We start from the raw sequence: 11,843 nt of genomic DNA on the forward strand, positions 1-11,843 counted from the left end.
CTATATAAGAAGTATTTACAAATACGAAACTGAACTCTTTGCTGTACAAGTTATCTCTGTCGAACGCAATTCTTCTGGGACATTGTGTAGTGACTCATTTGAAACCATAAATGTCAGTGCCTCATCTGATGTGTAAAGCAGTTGTATACTTATTTTTGGATTGGTCAGAGAGCGCTCTCATTGAAATCTATTATTTTGTGTTTGTTTTCATGCATGCAAATATGCACTCACGCAACTATTTTCACTTTGCGTCAGTTAAATTTTTCAAAGAAAGATGCTAATTGGTGGTGCAAAAGACCAAACCCAATGTTTATTGATTGAGTAGATGATAGTTTCAACCAATCTGGGGGTGGGGGTAGGCCTAAGCATCAACAATCGTTCCTGTTTGGCTCAACCTGTTTGGCGGAAACAAACCGCATTGGTTTCTTTGACTAATCAATGCTAATCAAAACTTGATGACGCAATCACGTTCACTACGGAGCCTCTGAATGTCCAACTGAGACAAATGCTGGGAATCTCCTCTTTACAAGACTTTTTAAAGAACACAGATTGGATTACCTTTGCAATAGTTATTAAACATTTAAGAAAAATTGTCATTTTAGCCGTGGGAGTCTGTCTCTGTCTTTAAGAGTTAACCCACCTAAGCTTTTTATAAAAGGTCAAACCTTGGCTGTAGTCATAGTCATTATTAGTCATTTTTGATTAAACTAATTTCCCTGCAGTAGTAACAAAAATATGCATTTTTCACTTATTTCTATCTTATTTATTTATTTATTTATCATTTCTTCTGTTTCACCATTATTTGTATAAGAAAATATACAAACTTTAAAAATAGATTGCTGCCATCTGCTGAAAAAATAAATAATTAAAATGACTTATTGTCAAAATCATGTTATGATAATTATTGTCAGTAATTGGCTGAAGAGTTTTATGAATCCATATACATTTGGATATTTATTTAGACATTATCCAACTAATATCTTTCTAAGTTTGGTACAGGGATAGAAATGACTGGGTATTTGAGGCAAAATGGACAAAAATGCCCCTTAAGTTCAAGACAAGGATGCATTTACCTGCATTATTAAACAAATTGTATTATGGCTGTGGCGATTTAATGTGGAATGTGAAAAAAAATGAAAAGAGTCAATTGCGGCAAAACATTTAAATCATACATGAATAAATTTAAATCTGAGGCCTGTTGCCAGTGGTGGACGAAGTACACATATCAAGTATCTGTACTTTACATATTATACTTGCGGAAAAGTACAGATACTAAAATAAAAGATTACTCCAGTAAAAGTATTAAGGACTCCTATTTAATTTTACTTGTGTAAAATTACTTAATTTTTTGTTTATTGAAGTATTAAAAGTAAAAAAGGAGAAGGTTTAAGGATGTTCAGCCCAAGCCATCAAACTGATGTCATCAGAGAAGAACCACATTCAAGATTGAAAACAAATGTTCACATTTTGATTAAAGATTACAAAGACTGTCTTCCATGGGGAAACTGTCTTGGATTGCTCCTGCATCACATATAAACTGCATTCATGACAAAGAACTAATACAGATATCACAACAACCTATCAGTAAAGGCAAACAGCTTGTCTTCTGCTTTGCTGTCATTAGCGCTGCTAATTGGAGAACGCTGAATAATGCAGAATTAGAGGGGGATGAGTCAAAGTGAAATATCCCAAAATAGTGTTACCCTCGGTTACACAGACAAAACTTAAGCTAGTCCCAGACTAAAATGCATGTTTGAGCTGGTTTAACTGCTACCTTTTTTTATCTCAAGATGCACACCAGGAATGTTTTTTTTCTAAGGCACGTTTATAAAAGCTACTTAAGTTTCCTAAATGAACTAAGGCCTAATCCTAGCTTAATCTATCTTATCGTATATTCATAAATAGTGACTGCCACTAATTTTCATTTTAAATTAAGGCTTCACAAATTACTGTACAGAGTTTATTTTTAAAACATTAAGGGGATTGGGCACTTCGTATTTACAATAATTTTTTTCTGAATAATAGCCCCTGTCTGAGGCTATATTTTTACTGTACATCTCTAAACATGAAGCACACTGACATGAACACTTGTTGTTGTAGGTTATCTCGCTGTTTGGTGACCGAGGAAGGTTCTGCTGCTCTGGCATCAGCTCTGAGTTCAAACTCTTCACACCTGAGAGAGCTGGACCTGAGCTTCAATCACCCAGGAGATTCAGGGGTGAAGCTGCTCTCTGATACGCTCAAACATCTGGACAAACTCAAGTATGTAAAGCAGTAACAGTCATCATGTCTGATGTGTGTTTGAGTGTTAAATTTGAGAAAGATCGTTTTTTTGGTTGTTTTTGCTCTCTGATGCACTCAAACATCTGGACAAACTCAAGTATATAGGGTAGTGCTGATAATCGACCATGCAAATTAGTCGACGGCAAATTTTTTTATTCGATGTGTTGTTTTATTATTGACCGCCTATTTATTTTTGGTCTCCCATCTCAAACGGCTCACTGTAATTCACATCCACACACCAGTCTGAGCGCTGTGCGGGCCCTTGCTGGTTAATCTGCTATCCTCTTCCTTTATGTTCCCGCCCCGCCTTCACTGCTTTGATATGAAGGTTGCTTGGCCTCCATAATCACTTTTATGCTGACGATACTCAGATTTATATACACTCTAAATCCGGTGAACACCTAGATGTTGACCATCTCTCTGGCTGTGTCTCTGAGATAAAGGAATGGATGAGTAATAACTACTTGTGTCTGAACGGTGGTAAAACTGAAGTAATGCTTGTTGGTTCTCGTAATCAAATATCGAAAGCAGGTTCTGTATGCTTGACTATTGATGGCTCGGTACTGGTGACTCAGGCTAAAGTGAGGAATCTTGGTGTTATTTTTGATTCCAGTCTACTATTTGATTCATTCATTCAGAGTACGTTAGATCATCCTTCTTTCACCTCAGAAATTTGGCAAGATTGCGTCCTATGCTGACTTTCTCAGTAGCTGAAAAGCTGATGAACTCCTTTGTTGTGTCTAGGATTGATTACTGTAACGCCATTTTAGCTGGAGTCTCTAAATCCACACTCAACAAACTACAGTATGTGCAGAACTCTGCCGCGAGGATACTGACTGGGTCCAGGGTATGTGATCATATTACTCCAGTTTTGGAGTGCCTGCAGTGCACTGGCTCCCAGTCAGATTCCGAGTTGATTTTAAAATTATTTAATTACAAACATTACATGGCTTGGCTCCTCAGTATTTATCTGACTTACTTATTCCATATACCCCAAATCGGAGTTTGCGATCTTCACAATCCAACTTACTGGTGGTTCCACATACGCGCCTACGATCAATGGGGGACAGGGCTTTTTCCTCATATGATCCTGTCCTTTGGAATTATCTGCCTCTTGATCTTAGGGAAGCACAGAACTATGAGTTTTTCAAAGGTAGACTTAAGACACATTTTTTTAAATTAGCATTTGATCGTTGATGTTCTTTTATTATTTTATGTACTGTTTATCTTCTGTACAGCGCTTTGAGAAGTTGCTTTTAAAGGCCCTTTATAAAATAAAGTTTATTATTATTATATTATTTATTATGAAAAATTGCGGAGACAGGTGACAGTACTTTCACAGTGGGCTTGTTTGCTGCGGCCCGAGCGTGATTGTTCCCGGCGCCCCCCGCAGCGTTGGTCTGTTTTCACACTCAACTAGATTCTACCGGACCCTGGTGCGTTTGCATGTATCTTACATCACCGCAAACGTGCACGGCGTATGATAGAAAACAGAACGCGGGTCAATATATTGTTTTTTTAAATTAATTCTGTGCTATTATGCACAGCTGAGTGAAAAACACAGGTTTACTGTGCGTGTGTCGCATAAGGTGGCCTTCTGCTGCTTGCAAACGGACTATCAGGAGACAGTGGATTTCCAAATGTGTTGCACTGATTCCACGCGCTGTGCGCGAATACACTGCAGGCTCACTCTCGCTCGTATCCAAGGTAAATCGTCAACATTATAACACTATCATCCCTTACATGTGTTTTATTTAACTACATCATAATCAGAGCTAAAACGCATGCGCAGGTCACTTTACTTCCTGAACAAGTGCGCACCCGAGTTTGTACTTTCACATTCACGCGAATCACGGCACGGGCCGCCATGCATGCAAGTGTAAACTCGAGCTGCATAGCTGCGTGTCTGCCCGCTTTCAGCGCGATTCATTATTGCACATGCGACCAAAATTTGTAGGGTGCGACTAAAATTTTTCCTGGGTCGCACCGGTGCACCTAACGTCTTCGCATCCGCTGCCTCTCCATGAACTAAGCATTTGTTCTCCTTTGACGGAACTCACACTCATGGGAACTCACACTCATCTCTCACGCAGTGCCACAGCTCGCACAACACGACAGCCCTGCTTAATAAGTGACGACGGAGGACAGAACTAAACATTCAAACGTAGCCTGGTTACACTTTAGGTCTGTGATATTAGTCTGATTTCATTTTAATTTCAGACTAACATCAGACAGATTTCGGCTTCCAAAGATTATAAAAATAATATATTAAGGTAGTCTAGCGCAACTTCCTTCCCTTCGCAGCAGTACGCTATAATTTCTCCCTAAAACTCAAACTTAACGACAGAATCAGCACGATCGGTGATTGTTGTAAAATGCAGTCTAGCTACTGTTGCTAAATTGCGGGACGCGTTAAAAAGAGCTATTAAAAGCACAAAAATCTGCGCAAGAGATATGCTGTTCGCAAGGCGGCGCGCGCTCTCTGAAACAGAACGAGACAAGCAAATTATACTTTGGCTTTCATGTGCGCATCTAAACGATCGTGTGCGTACACGAAAATATGTCAAAATGACCGACTTGGAGATTCACTAAAAACACAGTTTATGTCTTAAATGGACGTAGTTATGGAAATAGTTGGGAGAAAATATGGTGCATCAGTAGCCTATTAGATCTGCACTCGGTCTTAAAGGGGCCGCAGTCTAATAAACATGCTGACAATTGCGCCATTACTGTGAATCTAACAACAAAAGGCATAGAAAGTTACTCACAGCTCTTGAATGAATAACTTCAGCTTTAAGAAGCATTAATCTATCTATGATAAACTATGCAGTTTTATTTTACATTTGATTACTTTATTAGATTTCTTTTTAGACCATACCTGAACAGTAATGTTAGTAGACCTTCCTGAAATTAAAGCGCTGTGTAGGTCTATATAATGTGTATCTTGTTTATCTATTGTTTATGTTTGTTTAATATATATAAAACAAAAAGAACCGATAAGAATACCGTTAAAGTACCGGATCGATAAGCAGTATCGGTAAGATTAGTAATACCGTTAAAACCCTACTCACTGGTCAATGCTCCGACAACAGCCCAGATATGGAGCTGCTTCAGCCACCAGTCTCCCCAGCCCCAGATGCCAAGCCCTGGTCCTTCGTCGGAGATGGCATCCGACTCGGAGACGGAGGTAGAGACTCAAAATAGTTAGTTTGGCAGCTCAGTGAAGCACTTTATTTTTTTATTTTATTTTTTTTAAAGATTTTTATTTATATATACAGTATAATTGTGCTTCAAATAAAAAAAGTATTTACCTACAATTTATTCTTGTTTAAAATCATTTACATAATATATATGAATAGAGCGTGATAAAAAGATGACTTTGAAATTGTGGCATTAAAGGTGATGCGAGCCGAGGAAAAATTTGGGTGCACCTAAATACCAAGGCAAAAAGTTAGTCTGGAGCCCTGCAGAGCAAAGCGTAGTAGGCTAATCCAGACTCTTTCAATTCCAATTTATTTGTATAGCACTTTTCACAATAGTTTCAAAGCAGCTTTACAGAAAATGCATGCATTGCATCTACTTTACAATTCAGAGTGATGTTATCAGTTGTGCATTTCAGAAATGTACATATAAAAATGTACAGTAAGCAAATAATGTATTAATTTAAGGCAGAACAAAGAGCTAATTTAAGTAATGAATACATACATGTTTGTTAATAGAGAATTAGATTAGGACTCTGACTAATATGGTATAGCCTAATGGAAATGCAGATACGTATGCTTAGATTGTTAATACATAATGTTTTTGAACAGGTGACATTTTATGTTTTGGCCCTTCAGTTGAGTTCAAAATAAAATGGACACAACGAAATAACAAACACTTGATTTTTTTTAATTAGTCGTTTATATTAGTCGACTAATAGAAAAATTAGTCAAAAGATTAGTCGTTAGGAAACTAGTCGTTAGTGGCAGCACTAGAGCAGTAACAGTCATCATGTCTGATGTGTGTTTGAGTGTTAAATTTGAGAAAGACTGAGTTTTCCATTAGTCTTTTTTTTTTTTTTTTGGTTGTCATGAGATGATGCTTTGGTTCTCACAAAGACTTAGACTGTACATTAATGAATTGCTCTATCCTCTTAATGCATACCACAAATAATGTTCAGAAATATTACAACACACAATTATCCTTCATAATAAATTAACAGACATAGAGATTTACCATGATGACCATAATCATAATAATATGATTAGATGCTTCAGTCATAGATAATTTTTTTTATTCCGCCTGTTCCATAAATTTTTTTAAAAATTGATTTATTAGGGCACTGATATGTGTGACCATGTTTGGCTGGATTCACCCCTGCACTTCATTCCCTTGGACTGTTCACGCACACACTCTGGACTAATTTCTCACATCTGTTGCCACTGATCACCCTCACACCTGCATCTAGTTCCACTCACAGCTCCACACACATTTATACCTCACTCTCACTATTACACTTTGTGAAGTCTTGTTTTGCCACGCTGCATGTTTCCTCGTGTTTCCTTGTTTCATGTCAGTGTTTCCTTGTTTCGTTACCTGTTGAATAAAGCTCTGCAAATGGATCCGACTGCCTCTACTCTTTCACGACAATATGACTGAAGTTATCATCATCAGGGGCACTTTAAATGAAGATTAAATAAGTGTTAATGAAACTTTTGGCTTGTCTCCTGAGGCCACAAGAGGGTGCAATGAGCAAAATATTAATATACCGCATTAAATTGTTTATTCAAAGCTGTAAAATAACATGACTGTAAAAAAAAGTGCATAACGTTTAAACTAACATTTATAAATTAAATATAATTTCGTAAATTGTTTAAACAATTATGAACCAAACAGCATCATGTATTTATGCATAGCTTAATAGAAAGAGCTGAAGCGCCAATTCCATTAAAAAACATATGAGATCCCCACAAAGTCTAGTCATATTTTCTAAAAGTTTAACTTCTTTTAACTTTACAAGGCTTTATAAACATGCGGCGCTCTTGTAAGAGATGCGAGTGCAACAGTCAAATTTTTCTGTCTAGAAAATGCGGAAAATATTCTGTGAAAATGTTGAATGGTTATGTTTTGGTCTTGACGTAACCAAGATTTTCTCCGTATTGAGGCTCTCTATTTCTCTAATATGTTGAATGAGTTGAATCTCGTGGGTTCAACTGGTTAGGCGAACAAAACATTAAAACGCAACAATAACACTTACATCATCATCACATCTTGTGTGCCACTGATAGGCTCCCTGACGCACACCTAAAATTCTAATGTACCGTGTTTTGCATTCAAATGTGGATAAAGAGTGTGTAAATAAAGGCCTTCTGAAGCGAAGCGATGTGTTTGTGTAAGAAAAATATCAATATTTAACACGTTACAAAGTAAAATTCTAGCTTCAGAAGGCCTTTATTAACCCCCCGGAACCGTGTGGAGCACTTTTATGATGGATGGATGCACGTTTTTGAGCTTCAAGCTGATGGTTGCAATCCACTGCCATTATGAAGCTTGGAAGCGTCAGGGTGTTTATGAATATACAGTGGGTACGGAAAGTATTCAGACCCCCTTACATTTTTCACTCTGTTATATTGCAGCCATTTGCTAAAATCATTTAAGTTCATTTTTTCCTCATTATTGTACACACACCGCACCCCATATTGACAGAAAAACACAGAATTGTTGACATTTTTGCACATTTATTAAAAAAGAAAAACTGAAATATCACATGGTCCTAAGTATTCAGAACCTTTGCTGTGACACTCATATATTTAATGATGTTTTATTAACAAGGTTCGGGAGGAACACGTTCTAATGATCAAGCAATCAAGTAACTCCAACCAGCTGTCATCAATCAGTAATCAACAGATCCACTCAATCAGCATGAGTAAAGCCTATAAATATTCACAGTCAACTGAATGACACACACAACTGATGACTCACACACAACTGACTGACACACACACACACACATTGAGGCACATAATTATTAACTCATCTAGTAATTGTAGTAATTGACACACTACTAATGCTGTAATTAATAATGTATTAATGCATATTAGGCTCATTGTGGTAATTAACAAATTAATGAACACTATTAGTTAATAAAATAAGGTATGGAATTAATCCACAATTACAAATGTAATTAATAACAATTCATATATGAACTAATATATTAACCAGACAGACTCTTCATTAGTTGCTAATGAGGCAATCATTAATGAATAGCTTAGATAATCATTAGTAATACATGAATTCAGTATTATCTGTGCATTAGTTAAGCATGAATTAATGCTTATTAGTGCACCCTTATTGTAAAGTGTTACCAATATAATCAACCTATGTTAGCCTATAGTTTAAAGTTAAAGATATTAATAAAATCTTATTATTATTATTATTATTATTTGATGGTGATTTCATATTTCTTGTTTGTATGAAAGCTAAATACAAATAAAATATTTACAACAATTTATTTGTACCATTTTTATTTCTAAAATGTTATAGGAGGAGGTTTTCAGAGACTTGGCAAATAATTTTTTCACAAGTTTGTAGGTACAGGACATAATTGTGGGCGTTCTTGGCAGTTTTTCCTGAGGCTTTTATATTGTTCATATCGATATCGGAATTATATTGTATCGACCAAAATTAAGAAATATATTGTGATTGTATATTGTGGGGCGACAGTGGCTCAGTGGTTCATGTAGATTGTCTACAAACCGGAAGGTTGGTGGTTCAATCCCCGGCTCCACCTGACCAAGTGTCGAGGTGTCCTTGAGCAAGACACCTAACCCCAGCTGCTCCTGACGAGCTGGATCGCCTTGCATGGCTGACACCGCCGTCGGTGTATGAATGAGTGAGTGAATGGGTGAATGTGAGGCAATATTGGAAAGCGCTTTGGTGGCCATTGGGTCTGTGAAAGCGCTATATAAATGCAGTCCATTTATATTGTGATATCAATTTTGGCCATATAGTCCAGCCGAAAGCTCAGGCAAGATGGACGAACAGCCAAACACAGTGTTTTTATTCCTCTTCTCCACAAATAAATCTAGTAGCAGAGACACTGCAAAGGATTTTCGTGCTGGAAATCAGTTTATCTTTTGCTGAAAGTTCCTCGTTGCCATGGAGAGCAGAGCTCATGTTTGCTTAGCAACGACAGCTCCTGAGCGCAAACGTGTTTTAGACGCGACGTGTGAACATGAATTACCCCTAAAATAAATAACTCTAGACTTTATGGGCTACAACTGATTCATTTTCATCTTCAGATAGATAAATAATAAACAAAATTAAAAAAATTGTAATTTAGCAGTATTTCATTTGATCCTCTGCTTATTCTGTCTTTTCTTGGGCTCCACTTGAATATTTTCTTTTCATCTTTGTTCACTTGAGTTCAGTAGTAAAAAAGCAACACTAGATATTAGAAGCGACCCGGGCGCCGAATCCCTGCCGGAAGAAACGAGTCTTCGTTCAGCCGAGAGTCTGACTGAGAAAGACAGAAGCCGGAGACGAAGAGACGGCGATAAAAGAGCCGTTTATAGAAGAATCTCAGTAGCGAATGTTTCAATATTCACACTTCATCTACAAATATGACAAATATTATTATAGCGAAGCAAAATCAATGTAGAATCCCTGTTTCTCAACATCGTCCTGTGACGTTAAACATCCCTTCAAATCACTCAATCATACGAGTAAACAACAACAGAAAGGAAATAATATAAATATAAAACATAAAATGGCATAAATTAATAATAATAATAAAAGTATGATTAAATGATAAATGAGGTTAATCACATAATAATAATATGAATCAATTATTAAATAATAAATGATGTAAATCTGTGTTCTAGTGTGGATCATGGAGGAGAGTTCATGATGACATCAAGACTACACAGATGTAAGTCCAGAAACACAGTTGTAGTGTGTGTTGTTGTAAATGTAAGTCCAGAAACACAGTTGTAGTGTGTGTTGTTGTAAATGTAAGTCCAGAAACACAGTTGTAGTGTGTGTTGTTGTAAATGTAAGTCCAGAAACACAGTTGTAGTGTGTGTTGTTGTAAATGTAAGTCCAGAAACAGTTGTAGTGTGTGTTGTTGTAAATGTAAGTCCTCAAACACAGTTGTAGTGTGTGTTGTTGTAAATGTAAGTCCTCAAACACAGTTGTAGTGTGTGTTGTTGTAAATGTAAGTCCAGAAACACAGTTGTAGTGTGTGTTGTTGTAAATGTAAGTCCTCAAACACAGTTGTAGTGTGTGTTGTGTGTTGTTGTAAATGTTGCTGTTGTAATGTGTGTTCTTGTGTTCAGATGCCGTTGATCTCACACTGGATCCAAACACAGCACACACTGATCTCGCTCTGTCTGAGGAGAACAGAAAGGTGACGTGTGTGTCAGAGAGTCAGTCGTATCCTGATCATCCAGAGAGATTTGAGTATCCTCATCAGGTTCTGTGTGGAGAGAGTCTGACTGGACGCTGTTACTGGGAGTGTGAATGCAGTGGAGGAAGTGTTAATATCTCAGTGTCGTATAAAGGAATCAGGAGGAAAGAACAGAGTGATGGCAGTGTGTTTGGATATAATGAGAAGTCCTGGAGTCTGATCTGCTCTGATCACACACTCTCTGTCCTGCACAATTATAACCACACTGTTGTTTCTGCTGGTCCAGGATCCTGTAAGAGAGCAGGAGTGTTTGTGGACGTGTCGGCCGGCACTCTGTCCTTCTACAGCGTCTCTGACACACACACACTCACACGCTTACACACATTCACACACACATTCACTGAACCCCTCTATGCTGGATTTACACTTTTTAATGTTAACTCTTCAGTGTCTCTGTGTCACATTAAACACACACACTGACTGACACACACACACACACACACACACACTCTCTCACACACTCACACACAACTGACTGACACACACTCACTTATACACACACACACAACTGACTGACTAACACACACACACGACTGACACACACTAACTTGTACACACACACACAACTGACTGACTAACACACACTCACACACACAACTGACTGACACACACACAACTGACTGACTGACTGACACACACACACTCACACACACACAACTGACTGACACACACTCACACAACTGACTGACACACACACACACACACACACACAACTGACTGACACACACTCACACACACTCTCTCTCTCACACACACAAACACACACAACTGACACAGACACACACACACACAACTGACTGACACACACACACACACACAACTGACTGACACACACACACACACACACACACTCTCTCACAAACACACACACACAACTGACTGACACACACACACACACACACACACACACACACAACTGACTGACACACACACACAACCCAGCTAACAGACTTTAGTTATAAGAACGTTCTCCAAACATTCAGTGTTGGTTCCGGGAATGTTAAAATGTCCAGTTTTCTTGACGTTAGAGGAACGTGTTTTAAAAGGTACACAGAAAAAACTCCAGTGTTAAATGGACTTTGGACTCCATGGATTGGAGTTTATTTGGCTC

General features: G+C 37.7%; 1 protein-coding gene across 7 annotated transcripts in view; it reads left to right on the forward strand.

Annotated features, from left to right (window-relative positions):
- Positions 1–11,669, forward strand: part of LOC307003431 (NACHT, LRR and PYD domains-containing protein 3-like) — a 42,873-nt gene extending 31,204 nt beyond the window's left edge. For all 7 annotated transcript variants that reach the window (XM_079621802.1, XM_079621807.1, XM_079621808.1 and 4 more), the window contains 3 exons: positions 2,101–2,262; positions 10,149–10,195; positions 10,602–11,669. In XM_079621802.1, the coding sequence (XP_079477928.1) occupies positions 2,101–2,262; positions 10,149–10,195; positions 10,602–11,152 (760 nt within the window). In that variant the 3' untranslated portion in view covers positions 11,153–11,669. The remainder of the gene's footprint in view (positions 1–2,100; positions 2,263–10,148; positions 10,196–10,601) is intronic.
- The last annotated feature ends 174 nt before the right edge of the window (positions 11,670–11,843 follow it).

Source organism: Phoxinus phoxinus (genome assembly GCF_949152265.1).
Source record: "Phoxinus phoxinus genome assembly, chromosome: 1".
Taxonomy (NCBI): Eukaryota; Metazoa; Chordata; class Actinopteri; order Cypriniformes; family Leuciscidae; genus Phoxinus; species Phoxinus phoxinus.